Consider the following 26,896-nt stretch of genomic DNA (forward strand, 5'->3'; position numbering starts at 1 on the left):
ACTGTGTCGACTGCCAGTCGTTCACGGCAAAGGCCTTGCGGGAACGCAAGAAGAAGTTGTCGGTAGGTCGGGTGTCTAAGCCCCTGGAAGTCGAGGTCTGCAGGGCTTTCGACGGATGACTCGAGGGGGCGACTCTCCGCATCATCGTCGGAAGTCCAGTGGGTCTCCTTCCAGGAGTCGGCCTCGCCACTCCTCGGCCTCTTCGAGGCATTCCCGGAAGTGCCGGCATTGGTCGCCTTCCCCGTCCTCTTCCGAGGACTCCGCCCGTCGGAGGGTCGCTTATCCCTCCATGCAAGCGACACCGGAGGAATGGGCTTCCTTCGGGAAGCAGATGCTAGCGATTCTTGAATCGCACGGCACTGGTCCGTCCGCGCCTCACCATGCCCGTTCCAGGTCCCGGTCCTCGACACGCTCGAGGCCGCGTGATCCTGTGCCGTCTTCAAAGAAGACGTCGACGCCTGTGGCGCCGAGGTCAGTGACGATTTCTCTCGAGGCTCCGCCTCCGAGGGGGTCGTCGACGCTGTCGGCGCCTAGGTCGTCGAGAGACACGCTCGGAGCTCCGGCTTCGAGGCCTGTGTCGACGCCGTCGATGCTGGCGGCGCTGCAGCTGACGTCGACGCCGATTCGCTCGACGCTGTTTCTGCCGAACCGGACTCCTTCGGCGCCCTCGAAGCCTTTCGCGGCGGTGGTGTCGGAGGGGCCCCGTGGCACGGGGTTAGCCCCTAGTAAGGCTCTGGCTAAGGTCAGGCACTGCTTTGGTCCCGAGATGTCTTCCTCTACCCGCCTGGAATGCATTTCAGAGGGTGATGAAAGCTCTGATGACGGCTTGGTTCCGGTTACGGTACCGGATGAGCTTATCTCGGGCCATAGCCAGTTTGATGACCTGAGGCAGTCACTACATGATGCCAGTGAACTGGACACCTCTCCGGAGGTGGAGTTTTGTAGGCCAGAGCCTGGCACTCATGCCGATTCTTCATATCAACGCCTTATGTCTTGGGTCACCAAGTACTTGGGTTGGTCAGCTCCCCCAGGGGAGTTCGTTCAGGATGATCTCACGGACATCCTTGATCTTGGTCCCCCCACTGACCCGGTTTTACCGTTTCATATGGCTCTGCGGAGAAGGGTGGCGGCGGCTTGGACTGCTCCGGAGAGTCTCCCGGCAGTGGGCAAGTCTTTGTCGCGAAAATACCATCCAGCCAGTAGCAACCCCTGCTACTTGCACAAGGCACCCAACTCCGGAGAGTTTGGTGGTGCAGGTGGCTAAGGCCCCGGCAAAGCAGGCGTTGTATCCTACCATCCCTCTGGATAGGGACGACAAACGTTTTGACGGCTGGGCGAAGAAAGTATTTTCTTCAGGGGTTATGGCGCTTCAGGCGGCCAACTCCATATGTGCCTTGTCTCGTTTCACACACACTCTGTGGAACTGTGTTGCATTAGCGGCTGAACGTATTCCCGAAGGGGACGAACATGATGATTTCCTTGCTATGGTTCAGGATGGCAAGGATGCCATGTGTGAGGCCCTTCAGTCGGGTTTGGACATGGCAGATTGTGTCAGCCGGTCCATGGCGGCGAGCACCGTAATACGCAGGTTTGCGTGGGTGCGGAAGTCTGGGTTCGCTCCTGATGTGCAGTCCCGGCTCCTCAACATGCCCTTTGACGGTGAACATCTTTTTGGCAGCAAGGCTGACGAGAGCCTTGAGAGGTTGCAGACCTCCAAAGCTGCAGCAAAGTCGTTGGGCGCTGCAGTTCACCAACCTCCGCCTTCTCGTCCTAGGGGACAGCAATGGAGGGGAGGTTCCTTTCGCTATTACTCGTCCTTCAGTAAAGCGAGAGGAGCTAGCAGTCAGAGGCCACCGTAAGACTGCCAGAGGTGGAAACAAGCGTACTCGAGGTGCCAAGGCCGCTCGAGCAGTTGCCTCTTTGCCCTCAGTCAACGCCGCAGCCGCTACCACTCAGTCATGAGGCTAGGTCCCATGGTTCGCCGGTTGGGGGAAGGCTGGCGCAGCATCTTGTAGAGTGGCGAGCCATTACTTCACATGTGTGGGTTCTGGAGATCATAACCCACGGCTACGGTCTTCCTTTTTGGCAGAGGCCTCACGACAATCCACCTGGGAACCTCTTTGAAGAGTCCGGATCCACTCCTTGCGCAGGAAATTCAGGCCCTGCTGGAGAAAGGCGCTATAGAACTGGTGCCTGTAGCGGAGAGGAACAAGGGATGGTATTCCCCTTCTTTTTTGATTTCGAAGAAAGACTGGGGATTGAGACCCATCATGGACTTGTGCGGTTTGAAAAAATCCTCAGGAAGGACAAGTTCAAGATGGTTACTCTCCAAGTCCTCCAGGCCCTTCAACTTCAGGACTGGTTGGTGTCTCTCGACCTCAAGGATGCTTACTTCCATGTGCTGATCCACCCCAAGCACAAGAAATACCTGAGGTTCGCGGTTGGCGACTCGCACTTTCAGTTTCGGGTCCTGCCGTTCGGATTGACCTCCGCCCCGAGGGTTTTCACCAAGCTCATGGTGGTGGTGGCAGCACATCTCAGGAAAGGGGGGGATTCATGTCTACCCCTACCTAGACGATTGGTTGATCAGGGGGAGCTCTCCCGAGCAAGTCCTGGATCATCTGTCCGTCACCTGCCACTCCCTTCACAAGCTGGGCTTCTCCCTCCAATTTAAAGAAGTCCCATTTGACACCAACGCAGCAGCTCCAGTACATCGGGCAAGTGCTCGACACATCCCTGGGGCAGGGTTTTCTTCCCCAGGTGAGGGCTCTTCACATTCAGCGGATGGTGCACAAGTTTCAACTTGCCCAGAATCTCCCAGCGTCCGAGTTCTTGAGACTGCTCGGCCTCATGGCATCCTGCATTCTTCTGGTGCCGGAGGCTCTTCTCCAGATGAGGTTTTTGCAGTGAGCACTCAAGCTCCAGTGGTCTGTCTTCCGGCAGGCTGTCGGACCCTGTTCGGGTGCCGCCCTCGGTCGCCCAGGACCTTCTGTGGTGGGCCGTCGAAGGCAATCTGATGAAGGGGGCCCCATTTTGGCTGCCCTGGCCGGAGGTGACGATTTTGACAGACGCATCCCTCACGGGATGGGGAGCTCATGCCAACGAGTTGACAGTCAGCGGTCGTTGGTCTCCGTCGGAGTCCAGACTCCATATCAATCTGTTGGAGCTGAGGGCCGTCAGGCTTGCCCTGAAGGCTTTTCTGCCGACTGTGCGAGGAAAGAGTGTCCTGATTCTAGCGGACAACATGGTGGCCATGCACTACCTCAACAAAAATGGGGGGCAGGGTCACTTCTTCTGTGCAGGGAGGCGATGCAGCTCGAGTTCTGGGCCATCCAGTGGGAAGTTTCGATCTCGGCGGTTCATCTGGCCGGAGACGACAACGAGACGGCGGACGCTCTGAGCAGGCAGAGCACGTTCTCTCACGAGTGGGAGCTGGCTCAGGAGATTCTCCTGGAGATCTTCGCCCTTTGGGGGACCCCTCAAGTAGATCTCTTCGCCTCCAGTGTCAACCGGAAGTGCGAAAGGTTTTGCTCGTGGTTATTTCCTCCAAAAGGAGCCTTAGGAGACGCGTTCGTGGAGGAGTGGTCATTCCCACTGCTATACGCGTTTCCTCCAGTCCCCGTCATCCCGGAAGTACTGCGGAGATTCGTTTCCCGGATTATCCTCATTGCTCCGGCGTGGGCCCGGAGGACGTGGTACCCGGACCTTCTCGACTTGTCCATCTGCCCTCCACGTCGTCTTCCCTTCCGAGACGATCTGCTCTCACGGGGGGGTGGGGGGGCGGTCAGGTTCTCCATCCAGAGGTCGGATCCCTCAACCTTCACGCTTGGCTTCTGAGAGGTTGAGGTATAAGGATTGGGACCTCCCTGAAGACGTGATGGAGGTGTTGCTCTTGGTCAGGTGGCCGCAACAAAGTCTCTGTACCTTTGCCATTGGAGAAAGTTCTGCGACTGGTGCAGAGTTAAGAATGTGGATCCTTTTGAATGTGACATTCCCATGGTTCTGTCCTTTTTACTTTCTTTGGCCCAAAGGGGCTTGCAAGTGGGGACCATTAAAGGTTACCTGGCGGCGCTGTCCATCTTTAAGCGCTCGTCTGAAGAATGTTCCTATTTTAAGATTCCTTTAATTTCTCAGTTTTTGAAAGGGCTCACTAATGTGTGTTCCCTCCGTCACCTTTTCTGGTTCCCGGTTGGGATTTGAACCTTGTTCTTAAGTTTCTTATGGGTGCTCTGTTTGAGCCTTTACATTCTTGCCCTTTGAGACTGCTAACTCTTAAAACTGTGTTTTTGGTTGCGGTTACTTCCGCTTGCAGAGTGAGTGAGTTACAGGCACTTTCAAGCCACCCTTCATTGTGTTTCATAAGGACAGGGTTGTCCTTCGAGTTCATCCTTCTTTTCTTCCGAAGGTGGTTTCCGATTTTCATTTGAGCCAGAAGGTTGTTTTTCCGGCGTTCTATCCTCCACATCCTGGTAAGGAAGAGGAGAGGCTCCATAGGCTTGATCCTAGGAGAGCGTTGAGCTTTTATATTTCGCGCATGTCCCGGGTCAGAGTGGACGATCAACTTTTCATTGGTTACGCTGGAAAGCGTTTGGGACAAGCTGTGACGAAACAGACTTTGTCTCGTTGGATTATTTTAGCTATCTCCGAGTGTTACCGCTTGGCGGGTAAGGACCCTCTGGCTGACTTGTGGGCCCTTTCTACCAGGGGAGTGGCTGCGTCTACTGCCCTGCAGAGGGGTGTCCCTATTCCTCACATTTGTGATGAAGCCACTTGGGCTTCAGTACATACTTTTGTATGTCACTATTCCCTCGATTCCATCAGAGGGCCGGATCTGGCCTTTGGCAAGGCAGTCCTATATTCCGCAATTTGATTGGGCATGCTAAATTTGTGTTCTAAATTCTTTTCCCACCTCCTTGCTTGGTACTGCTTTGGGAGTCTGTCATAGATATGGAATACGTCGGAGGACTCAATCCCCTCGAAGAACAAGTTACTTTCTTACCTGGTAACGTTCTTTCGATGGGATGGTCTGACGATGTATTCCATATCGCTCCCTCCCTACCTTCCCCGCTGCAGAATTTCTTTTGCGATTGCAGCTTGCGTTCTGCAAGGCCTTGTGTGTCTGACTGGCAGAAAACTGGTGGCACACGTTCTGGGGGAAAAAACTATAACTGAGGCTATGGGCGTTGTGCGTCCTACTTATCACATCGGGTGACATCTGCCGTCGGAGGAGGTCCTCTGGGACGGCGCATCGACGTCATCGACGCAGACGCCGTAGATTTTCCGAAGCAGCACAGCTGTGGACATTACCTGTCATAGATATGGAATACGTTGTTGGACCATCCCATCGAAAGAACGTTACCAGGTAAGAAAGTAACTTGTTCTTCCCTACTCTGAGAGGGGTTCCCTGCCTGAACTAAAATACCAAGGGTGCGGTCAATGTCCGTGTAAATCAATTGTTCACTGTCCTGTCAAAAACTCTACTTCTGTCCCTTACACTGAACACTAAACTAAAGATAATGTAGGCCCTCTTCTACAGAAGAATGACTCCCCTCTTTTGGACAGGGAATTAAGGTTTGTTTCCAGTTGCTAGTTTCCTTCCACGGGAATGGCTCCCTTCCCCGAGTCAGAATGTTCTTCCAACAAAAAGGCAAAGGTTCAAGCAGCTCTCTTTGGCAGATATACTGCCCATCTTCTAACGGTCTGGGTCAGAAAGTGTTTACAGTTTTGATCACTATAAGAATGGCTCCTTTCTCCTAGTATCTTGATTAAACAGTTTAACACAAGCAGGGGAAATGACTCCTTCTCCAGTATGGGGTCTGGCATGGATTCACATGCTCATGAATATTCCCCGTTGTCAGGCTGGGAATCCTCGGTACTGAAAAAATCAGGATCAGTTTTGTTTCTGATCTGTCTTTCTTAGTAACCAATCACTGGTCTCTGGGTCATACTGCCCCCAGCCAATGACTGCTCTCTCCCTAAGCTCCGCCCCTGGCAGCCATCCTCAGATTTTTACCGCACGTTCAAGTGTTTCGGGAGTCGTCATGCTATAGCTCTCGAGCTCTTACTGCGTTTTGCGTTTTTTTCAAAGAGTTTCATCTCATTTTTTTGGTCAATCGAGTCTCAAGGGGACCAGTTTTGGAGTTTTCTACGCCCCTCAAGGGTGAAGTTTCGTCGAGTTGCGCTTCTTGGCGTATTCCAGAAGATCAGAGGCCTACCTCGTGGACATGGCCCATGACAAGGAAGCTCGACGCCCAGATCCAAGCTGTTCAGGAACTGCCCTGGATGCGGATTACAGAATGTTTTCAAGGAGGATGAGCATTCGAGATGGCTCTACTGCCTTCACAAAGACAAAACGCACCTGGAGAAGGACTGTGCGTTTTGCAAGAACTTGTCGGATTGGACTATGAGGGATCGTCTGACCCGCCTCGCCAGCTGGCTGGAGAAGAGCCCAGCAGGTGAGAAGTCTGAGCGGTCTTCTAAGTCCTGTGAGGGCGCCCCGGCGACGGGGGCCCAACAGAAAGCAAAGCACCACGAGTCCACGGGCACCGAGAGCGCTGAAGGGTCGGGCTCCTCAGCTGCCAGGCAGGACGCGATTTCACCGACGCCATCAACCATGAGCCAACGCTCTGGCTCGGGAAAGAGAAAATCTGAGAACCCGGCTAAGCTTCTGGCGAGGCCCCGGTCGATCTCAAAGGGATCAGCCGAGGGGGAGCGAGGCAGTGACCCCTCCCCCAAGGTGAAGGCCTCAAGCGCGCCCAAGTTGGTGAAGGCCTTGATTCACCCGGTGAAGGCCTCTATTGAGGGAGTCGCGGCGGCCCTGGCGAAGCCTGTGAGGCTAACCCAGTGGAGGCGACCTCAGGGCCCAGAGTTTCCCTGCCGCCACAGAGGGAATCCTCTTTTCAGCCCATTGATAAGACCCCTGTGAAGACCCCGGTGGAAAATGAAGGGTGGGGTGGTGGCCGACACAGATACAGCCTCTGAAGAGGAGCTGGCTGAAGTCGTGAAGGGCCTCAACAAGAGGTTCGAGGAGGTCCGGTCCCACGGGGGGAACCCCGAGGAGGCGGACGAAGAGAGCGACGGTGGCGCCGACGAGACAGCCGTGGAGGAGGAGCAACCATTGCGCCCATTGCAGCCAGTGCCCGAGCCTCAGGACAACTCGGTGGCCATTTTGATGGCAATCCAAACCTTATGCACAGAGATAAGGATGAGATTGCCCCTCATCCCAACGGACGACCCAGCAGAACTGGGCCCGTCAGGAAGCCCTCCAAACAAGCGGAGGAGAGTTCACCCCCCCCGCCTTTACGGCCCTCGCGGCCCGCTCAGCCTTCATCTCCTTCCCCTGATCCTAGGGATGACACGGGAACAGATACGGCCACGACGGGGACAGATGACTCTGGTGACGACGGGATGGGTCTTCCATCACCGCTCCCTCGGGCCTCCCCGCCCGAAGAAATTGGCTCCTTCCAAGCCATGATTGCCAGGGCATCCAAGCTTTTTCAGCTCTACCCTGAGGAACAGAAGGAAGGTTTCCTCTATCAGCGGCGCGAGGCCAAGAGGAAGACTGTCCTCGCTGTACCATATATTGACGATATCTGGGAGGGGGGGACTTGCTCTCCTGAAGAACACGTCCACAACGCCTGCCAGGAGGGATCAGTACGAGAAGAAGTACCGGGTCCCAGATTCTGTCGTCTCGGCGACGGCCAAGAAGAAGGCGGCGGGGGCATCTTCCTCAACTTGGACCCCCCTCCTGACGGCGAGGGAAAGAAGCTGGAAGCCATGGGACGACAAGTCATCTCGTCTGCGGCAACGACAATTAAGGCGGCCAACGCCCTAGCGATTGTGGTCTGCTACGACAGGGAGCTGTGGTACAAGATCGCTCCCCTGCTGGACTTCCTACCGGACGACAAGAGGTAGGAGGCACTGGAGATCCTACAGGAAGGTGAGGTGGCGTCGGACCACACCATAACGGTGGCCACTGATATCGCTGACACCAGATTCCGCCAGTTGGGCAACAGTGTTTGCCTTTGACGGCGGGGATGGTTCAAGGCAACTGGCTTCCGCCAGGACGTGCCAACCAGAGTTTTGGACATGCCCTTCGACGGGAACAACCTGTTTGGAAAAACAGTGGATGAGTCACTTCAGGCCATCAAGACCGACACGGAGACGGCTCGGGCCTTGGGAGTGTTACAGCAACGACTTCCGCCCATTCGGAACACTAGAGGCAGACAGGGTGCCCCCAAGGGATCCGGCGGCTGCCCCTCGACTTACCGCTAGGCGGCCCGCTCCTCATCGCAGGAGGCCTACAGACGATGCGGCAAGTCAGGAGGATCTCGTCGCCAAGGCCACCTCCAAGCAAGACTGAACTGGTCGTAGCTTCGGGCCCCACCGGAGCACCCCGGTGGGAGGCCGGCTGGCGAAGTTCGTCAGCATGTGGGAGTCCATCTCCACCGACTGTTGGGTGCAGGATGCTTTGGCCCACGGGCACACTCTAGAATTTCAAAGAAAGTGCCCCTGCATTCCTCCCATGGCCAGGAAGGAAAATCACGTCCCTCAACTGATGTTAGAAGTAAGGGCGATGCTCAAGAAGGGTGCCGTCGAGCTCGTCCCGAAGAGGCTCCGGAGTATACTCAAGGTACTTCTTCAGAAAGAAGACAGGCGGTTGGCGCCCCATCCTGGACATGCGGCGGCTAAACAAATATATCAAGGCACAAAAGTTCAGGATGGTCACCCTCCAGCACGTGTTGGGACAACTGGAGGAGGGCGACTTCCTATTGTCGCTGGACTTGGAGGATGCTAACTTCCACATCCCCATTCTAAAAGGACACCGAAAGTTTCTCAGATTCGTAGTCCAAGGGCGGCACTACCAATTCAAGGCCCTGCCATTCGGCTGAAGTCGGCACCCAGGGTGTTTACCAAGTGCCTCGCACCAGTGGCGGTGCGGCTGCGCCTGAGGGCGATCCTCGTCTACCCCTACCTGGACGTTTGGCTCATCCGTGCAAGGACAAGAGAACTTGCCGTCGAACACACAGCGGAGACCGTCCAACTTCTCACGGATCTGGGCTTCTCCATCTACTCTAAATCCCACCTGGTCCCGTCGCAGGTCGCACTGTTTCTGGGAGCCACGCTCGATACAGTGGCGCGATTGGCCTCGCCATCAGAGGAGAGGACGAAGGCCATCTTGGGCAAGGTGCACCGCCTGCTGGCCACGGGCGTGGCCAGGGTGAGATCCATCAAGTCCTTGCTCGGAATGATGTCCTTATGCATCTACCTGGTGCGCCGTGCAGGCTGTGGATGCGTCCTCTACAAGAGTTCCTCAACACCCGTTGGATACAAGCGACGGGCAGCTTCGAAGACAGGATCTAGGTTTTCCGCCAAGCGATTCGATGGTGGGGCATCTCGCGGCAGGCAAGGACTTACAGACCCCGGTACATCAGGAGACTGACGACGGACGCCTCCTTGGAGGGATGGGGAGCGCACACAGGAGATCTGCACGCGAGAGGCCTTTGGCTCCCGGAGGAGAGGTCACTCCAAATCAACATCCTGGAACTCCGAGCAGTGTTCTGGGCCCTCGTGTCGTACTCCCGTCCCTCAAGGGCAAGGTGGTGAGGATCCTCACCGACAACACCACCACGATGTTCTACATCCGGAAGCAGGGAGGCACCAGATCCCCAGCCCTGTCCAAGGAGGCCCAGGATCTGTGGCACTGGGCCGTCGCCCAGGGGATGTTTCTGGTGCCCTTACATCTAGCAGGAACAAAGAACATCATCGCCGACACACTCAGCAGGGAGCTGCGCTCGTGCCACGAGTGGGAGCTGCGTCAGGATCAAGTGGATCGACTTTTCCAACAATGGGGCAAACCCCAGATCGACCTGTTTGCGACAGCGACAAACTCAAGTGCCAGAGGTTCGCCAGCAGGTTTCCCCAGCTGAGGAGCAGGGCGATGCTTTCACGTTCCCCTCTGATGGCCTGTTCCTGTATGCGTTCCCTCCGTTGCCTTTGCTGCTATGAATCATCAACCAACTCAAGAGGTCCCGGTGCATGATGATCCTAGTCGCACCGGCGTGGCCGAGACTGATCTGGTTCCCGGACCTTCTGGACTTGTCAGTGCCCCTCCACCCCCCAGTCCGACTGTCCAGAGAAGGGAGGCACCATCCTCCACCACGACCCGGAGTCGCTGAACTTGCAGGCCTGGCTCCTGCAGCACTAGAGTTTGGAGGATACGATATCCCGGCGGACTGCAAGGAGGTCCTTGCAAAGGCCAGGGCTTCCTCAGCTCAAGTGCAACGGACACAAGTGGAAGAGGTTCTTTGTCTGGTGCCGTGCACAGATTAACTCTCTGCGGATTACGGCCCCTAAAGTGTTGCCATACCTGCTATCGCTGGCCAAGGCGGGACTAGCTCATGCTTCCATCAAGATCCACCTTGCAGCGATTTCCTGTGACACCAGAACTACGGGACGGTCATCCCTGTGGTCTCATCGCCTGGTGAGGGAATTTATGAAGGGACTGTTCCGATCGTTCGTGCCGGTGAAGGCTCTGGCCCCAGCGTGGTAGCTCAACGTGGTGCTGACCGTGCTCATGGGGCCGCCATTCGAGCCTCTGCATTCGGCACCGTTGAAATTTCTGTCCCGGAAAACAGCGTTCCTTGTGGCCATCACCTCCGCACGACGAGTGGGAGAGATCCAGGCCCTATCCTGCAAACCTCCATACTTGACTTTCCACGAGACGAGGGTGGTGCTAAGGACGCACCCCTCCTTCATGCCCAAGGTGCCGTTGGACTTCCACCTCAACGAGCCCTTGGTGTTGCCAGTTTTCTTCCCAACGCCTTTGTCGCCGGCCGAGAGGACTTTGCACTTGCTGGATGCAGCTAGAGCGCTGAAGTTCTACGTGGACCGCACAATGAGTTTTCAGAAGACATCACAGCTTTTTGTGAACTTTGGACCTGTGAATCAAGGGAAGGCCCTCTCAAAGGCTTCCATTTCAAGATGACTCTCTGGCTGCATCATGCACTGTCATTGGTTGGCAAACCGACCGTTGCCCGGCTGTCAAGAACCCATTCGACCAGAGCGATCGCTGCTACTACGGCGTTCTTGTCTGGTGTGACCCTGCTGGACATCTGCAGGGCTGCTACGTGGAGGTCGACGCACACCTTCACGAAATTCTACTGCGTCGACCGGGATCCAGGGAGGAGTCCAGAGTCGGCCAAGCAGTGCTGCACAACCTGTTCGCCTGAAGGTGGGCCTGGTGAGGAGGTAAGAATTGCTTAATGTTGAGTTTATGTAATGCTTCATGTTGAGCCTTGCCACCTCCCGTGGTTGTGCATGTGTGTACTGCTATGTATTCTTATATTCATGAGCATGTGAATCCATGCCAGACCCCATGCTGGAAAAGGAACAAGTTTCTTACCTGTAACTGTTCTCCAGAATGGGTCTGGCATGGATTCACATGCGAACCCTCCCTCCTACCCCTCTGCAGCTCTTCACTTGGTCATACTGCCACTTTACGTGCTACCAAATCTGAGGATGGCTGCCAGGGGCGGGGCTTAGGGAGAGGGCAGTCATTGGCTGGGGGCAGTATGACCCAGAGACCAGTGATTGGTTACTACTAAAAGACATATCAGAAACGAAACTGATACTGATTTTTTTCTTTACCGAGGATTCCCAGCCTGACTGGGAATATTCATGAGCATGTGAATCCATGCCAGACCCATGCTGGAGAACAGTTACAGGTAAGTAACTTGTTCCTTCTCCAGGTCTTTCTTGGTTACCAGCAGAATGCCTCCCTTCTCATGGTATCATGGTTCACAACACCAGAGGGGGGGGGGCGGGAGGACTCCCTTCCCCTGACTCTTCTTACACTTGGTTTCACACTTCACAACACAGTTCATGCCCTGCTGGAGTCCTCGTCCTAGGCTCCCCCCTGTGGCACACTTGCTTCCCTATCTTGGCAAGTACTGGCACGAGGAAGAGGACTTGTAATTTCCTACTGTTTTGGGTGCGTGTCCCAGACACACATTTCTATGCTTCTTTGGTCTTGCAGACTTGGTTAACTCTCCTGCCAAGTACTGCCACGAGGAAGATGACTCGTGTTCCTTTCTTGTTACGTGCCCTTAGGGTTGGTGACCTGATCTTGCCCTTCTTGTGAACCACTTCTTATGGCTTTCCCCACTGCTCTCGGTCTCAGGAGTTATGTCCAATTTCCTGAGATTTGGATATGTTCTCCTTGTGTGGTTCTGTGGGACCCCACACCCGCTCGTACCCTCACCAGGCAGCCCGTTTACTCCCATACCTTCTTGGACTTTTCTGGCGGGCTCCGATCTGTCTTTGGTCTCCCTTGCCTTCCACTGGCTTCTCTTGCACTGCGGCGGCCCCGCAGCTTCTGTAGTTTGTGTACCCACTGCAGACTGCATGGTTCACCTCCCCTGCAAGGTCTGGTTTCTGCTTTGCCAAAGGTCCCCTGGCGACGGATTTGCTGGGGATGCAGCCTGTTCCTTTTTCGGTGTCCCTGTCTGTAGGTACTTGAATTTCCTATGCCGCGCAGCTTCCTGGTTCTCTGTTGCTTTTTCCTGTATTGCTTTGGATGAATTGAATGCTCATTCAGATTACATGGCACATTCTTCAGTGCTCTGCACCTCCCCCTCGTCCCAGTACTTCTCTGGTACACTCGCCTTAGGGTTGTCCCTATTCTTCTTCGTTTCAGTACTTACTAAAGTCACTGACTTAGAAAGGTACATGGGAGTACTGAGCAAAGTGTTGGGGTCTTGCGGGTATGGAGGTGTTTGGGAGGGGGGAATCCCTAGATGTTCGTCCTGTCCCGAGAGGTGGTCTCGCTCTCCACGAGACCCTCCCGCTTTGTGCCACTTTCAGGGGGACTATCGTGTAGTGGCCTCACCCTGTCTCCGGATAAGCATATGCAAAGCAATGGGTCTCCTAGGTATGATGGCATCGTGCATTTACCTGGTCCTCCACGTACGCCTGCGACCAATGCAGGAGTGGTTGGCGAAACAATGGTCTCAGGCAAGTGGTCAATGGGACGATCTAGTGGTTGTTTCGCAACACTGGTTCAGAACTTAGGCTGGTGGTCAAGGGAGAATATGCTCAAGGGGAAACCTTTCCACGAACCGGAAGCGCAGGCGGTCGTCACGACAGACCTGTCACTTTCTGGGTGGGGGGCCCACTACCATCACCACACGGCCTGTGGTCACAAGAGACGGCACAAAGGCACATAAACATACTAGAGTTATTGGCAATCCTCAAGGCACTACAAGCCTTCGAAGAACATCTAACAAACCAATCGGTACAAATCCTAACAGACAGCACTACCGCTGTGTTCTATGTCAACAAACAGGGAGGTACACACACTCCAAATCTGTCCAAGCTGGCGCAGAAAATATGGAAGTTGGCACTCGGACAAGAGATGTCCCTATCCTCCCAACATGTTCCAGGGGTACTCCACACTCTAGCGGACTCTCTCAGCAGAGATCCTCTGCCAAGAGAGCACGAGTGGCAACTGCACGCAGACGTAGTAGACCACATCTTCTCTCTGGGGCTTACCCCTCTGTAGACTTGTTCGCCACAAAAGAGAACAAGCAATGCCCAGACTTAATGTCCAGATTCCCCCTACCAGACTCCAAGGGGAACGGCCTATGGATGAATTGGTCAGGGAGATTTGCTTATGCTCCCCCCCCGCCCCCCCCACCCTGCCTCCATTAATCAGCAGGGTAGTGAACAAGATACACAGGGAACAGATGACACTCATCCTAGCTGCTCCTATGTGAGCAAGACAACCATGGTATTCACATCTGCACAAACTGGCGATGTGCAACCCCATCAAACTCCCGTACCAGGGTCAACCTGTTGACTCAGCACTGGGGGGGGGTCAACAATACATCCACAACCTCTCTTTAAACTTGGCAGCATGGCTCCTGAAGTCATAGAGTTCGGACACCTTAATCTTCCACAACGGTGTATGGACATCCTAAAAGAAGCACGGAAGCCAAACACCAGACACTGCTATTTCCACAAGTGGAAGAGATTTGTCATTTGGTGTCCATCTATGCAGATAAACCCCCTAGAGTGTATTCCATCACACATTCTTACTTGCATGCTCCACCTGTTGGATTCAGGGTTCGTCTTTAATTCTCTTAAAGTCCACCTAGCAGCTTTGTCAGCATACACCACCTCTCAAAGTAAAATCTCGTTGAAAGTGCCAGTCATTAAGGCATTCATGGAGGGAGTAAAGAGACTACACCCTCCGGTCTCTACTCCCCCGCCTGGTTGGGATCTAAATGTAGTACTAGCAAAACTCATGGGACCCCCCTTCGAGCCTTTGCATCAGGCTACTCTTGGACACACAACCTATAAAACTGCCTTATTAGTGGCAATTACCTCCATAAGAAGAGTCAGCGAACTCCAAGCCTTGTCAGTACAGGACCCTTTCTTTATCATTCGTAAAAACAAATTGGTTTTACGGATGCACCCTAGGTTCTCACCTAAATTCATTTTCAAGTTTCACGTAAATCAGTCCATCAAGCTCCCGGCCTCCTTCCAGAAGCCAACAAGCTCAGCTGAGGTCAAACTCCAGACACTAGATGTGAGAAGGGCGGTTATCTACTATGTAGATAAGACCAAACCGCTGAGGAAGACTGATCAACTGTTCGTCTCCATGGCTACAGGCAAACCGGGAGAACTGGTTTCCAAAAAAGCCATCTCCAGATGGATAGTCAAATGTATACAATTATGCTATTCATTATCGGACAAAACGCTGCCTGTAACACCAGGAGCCCACTCCACATGAAGTACCGGGGCCACTCTAGCCTTCATTGCAAATGTCCCCCTAGACGGCATTTACAAGGCAGCTACATGGAGCTCAGTTCATACCTTCACTCAGCACTACTGCATTGACACCCATTCCAAGACAGATACACAGGTGGGACAAGCGGTTCTAAAACATCGATTTTCTGCTACTCCTTCTCTTGACCCACCACCGTCTCATAACAGTGTTCGCTAATCCTATGTATCGCATGTGATCTAAGCAGATTACACAAGCATCAGAAGGAATAAATTACCCGCCGTAACCTTATTTCTGGTGCTTTTATCTGCTTAGATTCACATGCGCCCACCCTTCCTCCCCTGAGAGGTGCATAGATGTTACATGAGTTTTTTTTATATATCTGCTTGGAAACTCTGTACTCGCGCTACTCCTCGTGCTACCGCATGCCAGAAACAATGCAATCTGAGGGACCTACACTCGTGAGGGATCATGGGTACAGGGAACGTCACAATAGGGATAGCATTATTGGCACGCCCTTTTTTCAACGTCCATTTTCGAGTTTCGAAAAACAACTGTAATACTCTGCAGCTCCGACTAGATGTCGGCCTATGCATAGCATGTGAATCTAAGCAGATACAAGCACCAGAAATCCAATTACGGTGAGTAATGTATTCCATTAGGACATACCTATACGACATTTAAACCATAAGGGGTCCTAAATAATGGACAACATACTACTATATATTACAGTAGAGTGTAGCCTTGATGAGACTGGGACAATGAAGTAGGCTACTTACCCAAGCTTGATGAAAAAGAATACTGATACAAAGAAGATTGAACAAAGAGGCACAGGCCCACCGCAGAACCGACCCAAGCGTTCGAGCTGTCAAGAAGCAGCCCTTCTGGTAGAACGAGAAGGACTTTATGGTCCGAACCAGTGCTGGAGAAACGCAAAGCAATGTGCTCGTCCTGTGGCAGGGGACCCAAAGGCTGAGAGCTGGGATGAAGAGTCGTGGTGACTAGAGCGGTCCAGGCGAGGTGGATCTGGCCGGCAGCAGGAAGGAAAACACTGGACGCAGAGCGGAAAGGAAGGCACAACCAGCCAGAGATGTGAGAGAGAATCCAGAGCTGCAGAAACGTGAGGAGAGGGGAAATGTATAGCGAGGCAGCAGCAGAGAAGCGCCACTCTGCCACCCGAGAGACCGTAGACCGCCTTGAGGATTCCTAAAGGTAGGGCAAGGGTCGAACCTGTGCCAAGGCCATTTAGGGAGCTGCAGAAGCTTAAACACCACACAAACATATCTCAAAGCACAAGGGGATACAATTGGCATTATGTCTGATTTAAACTTTGTGAACTATGCAAATGCATTCCAGGGAGCACAAGGGGATTAAAGCAGCATTTCAGAGTGACAAGGACTTTGTAAAGCAGAGAAAACATTCCAAAAATCGGAGCACTCAAGCTGATACCAACAGTAGGAAGAAACCTATGTTGGATAGGGCCTGGCAGGAGAGTATACCAGGGATGTACAAGTAGACACTAAGTAAAGGAGGGAAGGAATGCTGCAGAAGCAGAGCAATAAGTTCTGGGACACAAATGGAATCGAAGGATGGAAGGCCCCCAACAGTACAGCGATGACTACTGCCAGTGGGCTGGAGCTCAGAAGAAGTTGGGGCGACTCGGACTAGAAAAAGGGAAATAAAACCGGAAACCAGTGACAAAGCAAAAAATCGTTTTTGGTCTAAATGTTGCCAAGTCATGTCTGGCAGCTTAGTGAACCAGACCTGACAGAAGGCTGGAAAGGTTTCTTTTGTTTAAAGGACAGGAAAAGGGGGTCCCTCCAGAAGATGGCGGAACTGTCTATTGCTTACAGAAAAGTTTCCCTCTAGGAGAAGGGAGAACTGTTTTGTTTTAAGATTTAGAGACACAAGCCAAGAAAGAGGTTCCCTTCAGCAGCAAAGGAGAACTGTTTAATTTAAATAAACTGAGAAAAAGGATTCCTCCAGAACATTTGAGGAACTATATTACGTTCACAAGTGGAGGCATATTCAAGGAAGTGGTTCCTCCCAGGAGTCTGAGCAACAGTATTTGTGTTGGTTTTAACATGCAAGCAATACACATTTAATCATATTCTTTGCACAATAACTTTGCCTTGGAATCTATAGAGTAAGTGGGGGGGGGGGGGCTCCTGGGTGAACAACATTCTGTTTGTTATTTAGTTGAAAGTGAAAGGGACGGAAGTAAGTTTAGACACAGAACAGTGGACATTTACTTTATGGACATCCTGACTGGGTCCTTAGTATTTTTGTTGAGGTAGGGAAACCCCTCAAAGTAAGTAGGGCAAGATAGGCTTTTCTTTCTTTTTGTTTGAAAATCATTGTCTATGCCACCCACTATTCCACAACTGTTTCAAGACTCCTACCTCCTACCTCACTCACCGGAACCAACAGCGGACGAACAAGCCCTAAAACGATCCACAACGACATCTTGGTAAATCTGTGTCGGAGGGGGAGCAGGGGTTCGCGGGGTGTAAGTAAACTCAGTGGATCTGTTCCCCCCCCCTGTCCTCCTTAGGATACTATTGGGAAGAAGTCACTTTGTTTCCTGCATTCCATTCCACTCACCTTTTTGGTCATCGAACCTGGGTAGAGTAACCTGAAATATAAATAAACATTTATTTACCATTTGGTTCAAAAAGTTGAATTTTACTATCGTCAACACTAGTGAACTCTAACTTACCTGCAGAGAGTCCCTTCAGGGAAGAAACATCGTGGCTCCTGTGACATTTGGCCACAAGGCCCCATTTTTCTTAGGGTTTGGATTGCTTAAGTTGGGGAGTTAATTTGTGATCTGGTTCCATCATTTATTGCATTTCTCCAGCATGGGGTCTGGCATGGATTCACATGCTCATGAATATTCCCCGTCGTCAGGCTGGGAATCCTCGGTAAAGAAAAAACCAGTATCAGTTTCGTTTCTGATCTGTCTTTCGTAGTAATAACCAATCACTGGTCTCTGCGTCATACTGACCACAGCCAATGACTGCCCTCTACCTAAGCACCGCCTCTGGCAGCCATCTTCAGATTTTTACCGCACGTTCATGTGTTGGGATCCTCGTGCTATTGCTCTCGAGCGTTAGTGCTATTTTTTCGCGCTTTTTCACAAAAACTTCGATTCTTTCGGTCAAAAGAGCCTCAAGCTCCACCGATCCTACATCCGATCAGCGGGGACCCGTGTCGGATTCATCTGTGCCCCTCAAGGGTGAAGATTTCGTCGAGCTACACTTCGGAGGACTCCAGAAGCTTCTCAGGCCCGGTCTCGGAGATGGCCCAGGAGAAGGGAAGCTCGACGCCCGGAAAGCTGTTCAGGGCCTGCCCTGGATGCCAGCTGCAGAACGTCTTCAAGGAGGACGAACACTCTTTCTGCCTTTACTGCCTTCATGGGGACAAGACGCACGTGGAGAAGGACTGTGCGTTTTGCGGCAACATGTCGGAACGGACCATGAAGGACCGCCATCAACGTCTCGCCAGCTGGCTGGAGGGTAAGAGCCCGTCTGGCGAGAAGAAGAAGAAATCTGAGCGGTCTTCTAAGACCTTTGAGGGCGCCCCGGCGACGGGGGCCCAACATAAGGCCAAGCACCGCGAGTCCGCTGGCACCGGGAGCGCCGAACGGTCGGGCTCTACGGGCGCCAGGCAGGGCGCACCCTCCCCGGCACCATCAACCACGAGCCAACGCTCTGGGTCGGGTAAGAGGAAGGCCGAGCACCCGGCGAAGCTCCTGGAGAGACCCCGGTCGAGCTCTAAGGCAGAGGAGGAGCGTGGCAGTGCCCCCTCCCTCAAGGATAAGGCGGTGAGCGCACCTAAGGTGGTGAAGGCCTTGATCCATTCGACCAAGCCCTCTATCGAAACGGTCGCGGCGGCCCTGGCCCAGCCTGTGGAGGCTGCACCAGTGGTGGCGGCCTCGGGGCCCAGAATCTCCCTGCCTCCTCGGAGGGAGTCTTCTTTCGTGCCCATCGATAGGACCCCCGTGAAACCCTCCGTGGGGAAGAAGGGGGGGCAGGGCGTCGTCGGAGATTCGGCCTCAACCTCAGAAGAGGAACTGATCGAGGTCTTAAGCCACGGCCTAGGCGTGGAACAAGACCAGCCCGTCGGAATGGGCCCCGACGCAGGTGACGACGACGACATCGTCGAGGATACCGACGGGGCCCCTGCTCGCCCGTCGGATTCCCCTCTGCCAGCGCCGCAGGACAACTCAGCGGCCATTTTGTTGGCTATACAGTCCTTATGCTCCGAGATAAGGACGAGACTACCGTTACCGACGGAGGAACCTCTCCCGTCGGGGGATCCAGAACCGGGACCTTCTGGTGTTCCCCCTACCAAGAAAAGAAGGATCCATCCACCGCCTCCTTTTCAACCATCGCGCCCCATCCAGCCCTCCTCCCCGTCCACCCGAGGGGATGATACGGGGACTGACACGGCAGCGACGGGTACGGACGACGAGGCATACGACGAGGATTTTCCGTCGTCGCCTCCCCCCAGGGCTTCTCCGCCCGACGAGATTGGATCGTTCCACTCAATGATCGCCAGGGCATCCGAGCTTTTCCAACTCTGCCCTGAGGAGAAGAAAAAGGAAGGCTTCCTTTACCAACGGCGCGAGACCAAGAGGAAGACGGTCCTCGCAGTGCCTCTGTTGGACGACATTTGGGATGAGGGCCTTTCCCTCCTCAAGAACCCTTCCACGACGCCAGCGAAAAGAGACCGGTACGAGAAAAAGTACCGGGTCCCGGACTCGGCCCCCCTATGCCTCCGGGCGCAGCCTACCCCGGACTCCGTCGTCTCCGCGGCAGCCAGGAAGAAAGCGGGGGGGGGTGCGGCCTCCACGTCGACTTCCCCGCCGGACGGCGAGGGAAAGAAATTGGATGCCATGGGACGCAGAGTCATCTCGTCGGCGGCGACGACGATTAAAGCGGCCAACGCCTTGGCTATCGTGGCCCGCTACGACAGGGAACTCTGGTACAAGATAGCTCCCCTGCTGGATTTTCTGCCGGACGACAAGAGGGCGGAGGCCCTTGAGATCCTGCAGGAAGGTGAGGTGGCCTCGGACCACGCCATCACCGTGGCGACGGACATCGCCGACACTGGGTTCCGCCAGATGGGCAACGGCGTTTGCCTTCGACGGCGCGGATGGCTCAAGGCTACGGACTTTCGGCAGGACGTCCAGAACAGGGTCCTGGACATGCCCTTCGACGGGAACAACCTGTTTGGGAAGACAGTGGACGATTCCCTTCAGGCCATCAAGGCGGATACGGAGACGGCCCGGGCCCTTGGAGTGCTGCAGCAACGGCGGACGCCCTTTCGGAGCGGCGGAGGCAAGGGCGCCTCCAAAGGTTCCGGCGGCGGTTTCGCTTCCTACCGTCAAGCGGCCCGCTCGTCGTCGCAAGAGGCCTACAGAGGACGAGGCAAGTCTGGCGGCCCCCGCCGTCGTCGCCAAGGGGGCCAAGGCGGCAAGGCCGCGTCCAAGCAGGATTGAACCGGCCGTGGGGTCGGGCCCCCACCGTAGCACCGCGGTGGGAGGCCGGCTGGCGGGCTTCGTCAGCGTGTGGGAGTCCATCTCCACCGACCGTTGGGTGCTGGACGCCCTGGCCCGGGGCCACGCGCTCGAGTTTCAAAGAAGGTGCCCGCGCGTCCCCCCCGTGGCCAGGAAAGAACTTCACGTCCCTCAACTTCTCCTGGAGGTGAAGGCGATGCTCAGGAAGGGCGCCATCGAACTCGTCCCAAAGAGGCTTCGGGGCTCCGGAGTCTACTCGCGTTACTTCCTCGTGAAGAAGAAGACGGGAGGATGGCGCCCCATCCTGGACCTGCGACGCCTGAACAAATTCATCAAGGCGCAGAAGTTCCGGATGGTCACCCTCCAGCACGTCCTGGGTCAGCTGGAGGAAGGAGACTTCCTATCGTCGTTGGATTTGGAGGATGCCTACTTCCACATTCCCATCCTAAAGGGGCACCGAAAATTCCTCAGATTCGTGGTCCAAGGGCGTCATTACCAGTTCAAAGCCCTTCCCTTCGGACTGCGGTCGGCACCCAGGGTTTTCACCAAGTGCCTCGCACCGGTGGCGGCGCAGCTGCGCCGCGAGGGGATTCACGTCTACCCCTACCTGGACGACTGGCTCATCCGCGCCAAGACGAGGGAGCTCGCCGTGGTCCACACGGCAAGGACCGTCCAACTCCTCACGGACCTGGGATTCTCCGTGAACTACGCCAAATCCCACCTGGTGCCCGCGCAAGTCGCACTGTTTCTGGGAGCGAGGCTCGACACAGTGTCCCTTCTGGCCTCCCCGTCGGAGGAGAGGACCAGGACCATCTTGGGCAAGGTGCAACGGATGTTGGTGGCCGACGCGGCCAAGGTGAGGTCCATCAAGTCCCTCCTCGGGATGATGTCTTCCTGCATCTACCTCATTCCCATGTGCAGGCTCCGGATGCGCCCGTTGCAAGAGTTCCTGGATGCGCGCTGGATCCAGACAACGGGCAGCTTCGAGGAAAGGATCAAACTCGACGAGAGTTTCCGACGAGCGATACGGTGGTGGGGCACCCGCGCGCATCTGACGGCGGGCATGGACTTCCAGACCCCAGCCCACCAGGTGACTGTGACCACGGATGCCTCCCTAGAAGGGTGGGGAGCGCACACCGAAAATCTGCACGCAAGGGGACTCTGGCTCCCGACGGAGAAGTCCCTGCATATCAACGTCCTGGAGCTCCGTGCAGTGTTTTGGGCCCTCAGGTCCTTCCTTCCGTCCCTCAAGGGCAAGGTGGTGAGGATCTTCACCGACAACACCACCACCATGTTTTACATCAGGAAACAGGGCGGAACCAGGTCCCCAGCGCTGTCCAAGGAGGCGCAGGACCTGTGGCATTGGGCCGTCGCCCAAGGGATTCTTCTGGTGCCGTTTCATCTGGCAGGGATAAAAAACACCATCGCCGACTCACTCAGCAGGGAGCTGCGCTCGTGCCACGAGTGGGAACTACGGCAGGATCTGGTGGATCGCCTCTTCCGACGGTGGGGCACACCCCAGATCGACCTGTTCGCGACGGCGACGAACACCAAGTGCCGGAGGTTCGCCAGCAGGTTTCCCCAGACGAGGAGCATGGGCGATGCTTTCTCGTTCCCCTGGGAGGGCCTGTTCCTCTACGCGTTCCCTCCCTTGCCTCTGCTAATCCGGCTCGTCAACCAGCTCAAGAGGTCACGGTGCAGGATGATCCTCGTCGCACCTGCGTGGCCGAGGCAGATATGGTTCCCGGACCTTCTGGACTTGTCGGCGTCCCCGCCAATCAAGCTGCCGGCGGACGCGGATCTACTCTCCAGGGAAGGAGGCGCCATCCTCCACCACGACCCGAAGTCGCTGAACTTGCAGGCCTGGCTCCTGCAGCGCTAGAGTTTGGAGGATACGACATACCGGCCGACTGCAGAGACGTTCTTGCAAAGGCCAGGGCGTCCTCGACTCTTAAATGCTACGGACACAAATGGAAGAGGTTCTCTGTCTGGTGCCACGCACAGAAGATTAACCCTCTACGGATTACGGCTCCCCAAGTGCTGCCGTACCTGCTGACGCTGGCCAAAGCTGGTCTGGCACACGCGTCCATCAAGATTCATCTTGCTGCGATCTCCCGATACACCAGAACCACGGGCAGGACGTCCTTGTGGTCTCATCGTCTGGTGAAAGAGTTCATGAAGGGACTGTTCAGATCGTTCCCGCCGGTGAAGGCTCCGGCCCCGGCGTGGGAGCTCAACGTGGTACTGACCAAACTCATGGGACCTCCGTTCGAGCCTCTGCACTCGGCCCCGTTGAAGTTTCTATCGTGGAAAACAGCTTTTCTCGTGGCCATCACCTCCGCACGACGAGTGGGAGAGATCCAGGCCCTTTCCTGCAAGGCACCGTACTTGACTTTCCACGACACGAGGGTAGTGCTCAGGACGCACCCCTCCTTCATGCCCAAGGTACCGTCGGACTTTCATCTCAACGAACCCTTGGTGTTACCTGTGTTCTTCCCGTCGCCTTCGTCGCCGGCTGAGAGGACTTTGCACTCGCTGGATGTAGCTAGAGCGCTGAAGTTCTACGTGGACCGCACGAAAGGTTTTCGGAAGACGTCACAACTCTTTGTGAACTTTGGACCTGTCAATCAGGGGAAGGCTCTCTCGAAGGCTTCCATCTCCAGATGGCTCTCCGGCTGTATCATGTACTGTCACCGGTTGGCAAACCGACCGCTGCCTGGCCGTCCGAGAGCCCATTCCACCAGAGCGATCGCAGCTACCACGGCGTTCCTATCTGGTGTGCCCCTGCTGGACATATGCAGGGCTGCTACGTGGAGGTCGACGCACACCTTCACGAAATTCTACTGCGTCGACCGGGATTCCAGGGAGGAGTCCAGGGTCGGCCAAGCAGTGCTACGCAACCTGTTCGCCTGAGGTGAGCCTGGTGAGGAGGTAAGATGCTTAATGTTGAGTTGATGTGATGCTTAATGTTGAGCCTTTGCCACCTCCCGTGGTTGTGCATGTGTGTACTGCTATGTATTCTTTATTCATGAGCATGTGAATCCATGCCAGACCCCATGCTGGAGAAGGAACAAGTTACTTACCTGTAACTGTTGTTCTCCAGCATGGGTCTGGCATGGATTCACATGCGAACCCTCCCGCCTACCCCTCTGCGGCTCTTCACTTGGTCATACTGCCACTTCACGTGCTTCCAAATCTGAAGATGGCTGCCAGAGGCGGTGCTTAGGTAGAGGGCAGTCATTGGCTGTGGTCAGTATGACGCAGAGACCAGTGATTGGTTATTACTACGAAAGACAGATCAGAAACGAAACTGATACTGGTTTTTTCTTTACCGAGGATTCCCAGCCTGACGACGGGGAATATTCATGAGCATGTGAATCCATGCCAGACCCATGCTGGAGAACAACAGTTACAGGTAAGTAACTTGTTCCTTATCCTACTTGCTTCCTGAATAAGTGACTTTTAATGCATTTATGAAACTGTGCTGAATGGATATATTTGTGTCAGAGTATTGTGCTATACTACCTGTTATTCAATTATTTTTTCAGTGTGTTCATAAGGCCTATAATTAGGCTTTCTGGTTTTCAGTTGAATCTGATAAACCCTGGAAAAGGCTCACCGGGAGAAAAAGTGCCTGCTCTGATTAAACCGTAAAATACTGTCTTCCCCACCCTCCCGTTCCCCTAGTCCTGATTAGCTACTGGTGGCCGCTTTCCCTCTGAGCAATCGGATTAAGGGAGCTGGCTGAACTGGCAGGAATACGATAGAGAGAGAGACGAGCAAGTAAGTAAATGGAAGAACAAGACTATATAGTTGGAGGACTGCAAAGGAGTGAACAAAGGTTATGAAGGAATAAACTAGAGGATACCCACAGACCAAATAACAAAGAACATGGTGTTAATCATGAAAAGCACTATCTGAATACTTGGAGTGGAAGGGAGAGTTTGGCAAGGTGCTACCCTTAGCTAAACCTCTTTGTCGAGCCGCCCCAAACGGATCTGCCCTGTGGTGGAGTTGCAAGAGCATCAGGGATCGATCACAAGACACTCTGAAGCCCAAACTTCTTCTCTCCCCCCAGCTCACTACACAGATCCATTTTGGCTAGTAGACTGCAATGCTAGAAAGGAGAAACCCCATTGATAAAAGGTGGCACAGTGAGAATGGGGACATTGCAGCAAGCCCAGGTTCTTGAAAGTCACAGCACAGATCTCTAGACTGCAGGTATGTGTTCTTTGAAGATGTTTTACATTTGCAGGAGACAGAGTGCCACAAATATTCCTAAAATTGTACCCTTGCCTGCAATATGATACATTTTATGTTTTCGCACATCAGTTCTCCTATTTTATCCTTTTTGATTTTCAAATTAATTTAGTACAGCTATTCTCCCAAACACATGTAAGGAGATTTAAATCCTAGGTGGTAAGGTCAACAATCAAAGCATTGACTACTAAAGTGTTTAAGAGAGACATCAAGTATTTCTGTGTGTAGTGTGCAATGGTATATGCCGTTTGATCTTTTTGCACTAAATGAAGGCTAATTTCTTAACTTTGTTAAAAACATGATGGCTCTGTTTGCTTTTCTTTCATTCTGAACACTCCATCTTCTTGAATAACTAAGAATTTACACTACTGTGCTCCTTTCACCTCAAACTGTGTGTTCAACCCTTTCTTAGGATTTTTTTTTTTTAATAGTTCTTTCCATCGATTATTGAGGAAGACGAGGGTGCTGAAGAGGACTTTCCCGAAGGCACAGAGGAAAGTGATGAGAATATGGCAGCCAAGCGAAGGAAGTCTGCAGTTCTAAAAGTATGGCTTAATTACTGTTGCTACATTGTCTTTGGCTTTGTTTGATGCATCTCTGCAGCTCTCTGGTGCCAGATTGATTGTGCAGTAGAGTCGTGATATGTTAAAGAACATTTTTACAGTGGCACCATCTCCTTGCACCTTTTATTTCAGGTTGTATAGAATGTACCAGACTAAGATGGCCTTGGTGCACTTATCTTTGTGATATATTGTGGATTCACAGATGAAGAACATTATATATTGTGGCTTTAAAAGGCTTCCCTGGGATAAATGAAACATGTAATGGATGACATTTGCAAGTGTAATATGCTTCAGATGGTTCCTTGGCTAATGATAGGGCATCTGCCAAGCATTAGGTGACTGCATGGTGTAGCGATTGTGTGATTTAGATCTGCAGCATTTGAGAGCGATTTGAGGAGGTGTGAACATTGGTATGTTTTTACATTTTCTAGAGGGATACTGGCCATATAAGGAAGATGTTAATTTGGAAACAGATTGCCTTCATTTTGTGACTGAAAGGAATTTGATTTTATCAGAGACAATGCAGTGTTTGTTTAGTAGGGTGTTCGGATGAAAGCAAATGTTTTCTGGCAAATAATGGGATTGTCTTATTTATGTGGAAAGCTGAGGAGTCTAGACATAGTGAGTTAACTAATGGAGAGGATTCTTTGAGTAAGATATGCCTGCTCTTTATGATGAATTGCTTGATTATAGACTCTGGCCTGTTTCAATAGGATACAGACCACCACTTGAGGAGCCAGAGTAGCATTAATAGAATGGGGGTGTCTAGTAACGGAAACCTCAGGCTCCTTCATGAGGGGTCTAAAGAATCCTAGACATTTGGTCTGTTTGATAGTTTGTGTGCACTTTTCGTTAGCCCAGTGTGCCAGGAATGGCACGGGCGGTTGTAGCAATTTAATTTTTTGGGGTTGGCTTTTATGTGATGAGCTCATCCAACTTTTGATGAGGCGTAGTCATTTTGTTTTTTGATTTTTATCTTTTTAATCTACTCCCCTTTTTTATGGGGGTGGCATGTTTTTATCTTGTTCACCTTCATGTGTTACCTGACTATCATATTTGCTGAGTTATGGTCCATTTCCTTTCCTTGTGTATGGTGGTTCTGCCTTGTTTCATTCTATTGCATCCTGTTATGAATGACTACCATTTAATGTATTGTACTACTGCCAGCTCAATGATTTTGTAAAGTGTTTTGGCGTAGGGTGCAATAGCAACAAATTTCTTCTTTGTATTGAAATGTGTAGATATGAACATTTTCAGTCACCTGTAGATAGTCATGCTTTTCAGTCTAGTAAAATCAAAGTACTCCAGGTATAGATGGAAAAAGAGTGATGGGAAGTGGTCCGAGCCATAGGGCACTACAAAAAAAATGTTAGTGCTCAAATAGTCTCAGCTGTCTCCTGGTTTGAAATCGTACAGGTCAGCATATTTTTCTGCTGTTTTTGTCTGCGTGCCCTGCCAGTTTTTAGTCTCCTTATATTGGCTAACAGATGTCAACATGAAATAATTGGATTTAGTATTCAGCTTTATTGAAGTGTTGTAAAAGCAATTGTGCGATTTCTTTTTTATTATTATTATTTTTGGTATAGTTTAAATTTTTCTTATTTTTTTGTCTTTTTTTTTTTTTTTTTTTACCTTCCCATTTTTAATAGAGAACCACCATATGGCAACTACAGCTGCTATGAGCCTCGGTCTGTGTGATTATCATAAGGGCAACCTAGTAAGTGTTTTGAGATCTCATGCAAAAGAATGTGTGCTGCTAAT

At 52.9% G+C, this 26,896-nt stretch overlaps 1 protein-coding gene across 7 annotated transcripts in view; it reads left to right on the plus strand.

Annotated features, from left to right (window-relative positions):
* The window catches only part of PSIP1 (PC4 and SRSF1 interacting protein 1), an 828,776-nt gene that overhangs the window by 234,861 nt on the left and 567,019 nt on the right, over window positions 1-26,896 (plus strand). For all 7 annotated transcript variants that reach the window (XM_069626044.1, XM_069626047.1, XM_069626045.1 and 4 more), the window contains one exon: window positions 25,004-25,117. In XM_069626044.1, the coding sequence (XP_069482145.1) occupies window positions 25,004-25,117 (114 nt within the window). The remainder of the gene's footprint in view (window positions 1-25,003; window positions 25,118-26,896) is intronic.

Source organism: Ambystoma mexicanum, chromosome 6p (assembly GCF_040938575.1).
Source record: "Ambystoma mexicanum isolate Mex_15411 chromosome 6p, UKY_AmexF1_1, whole genome shotgun sequence".
In the NCBI taxonomy this organism is placed as follows: domain Eukaryota; kingdom Metazoa; phylum Chordata; class Amphibia; order Caudata; family Ambystomatidae; genus Ambystoma; species Ambystoma mexicanum.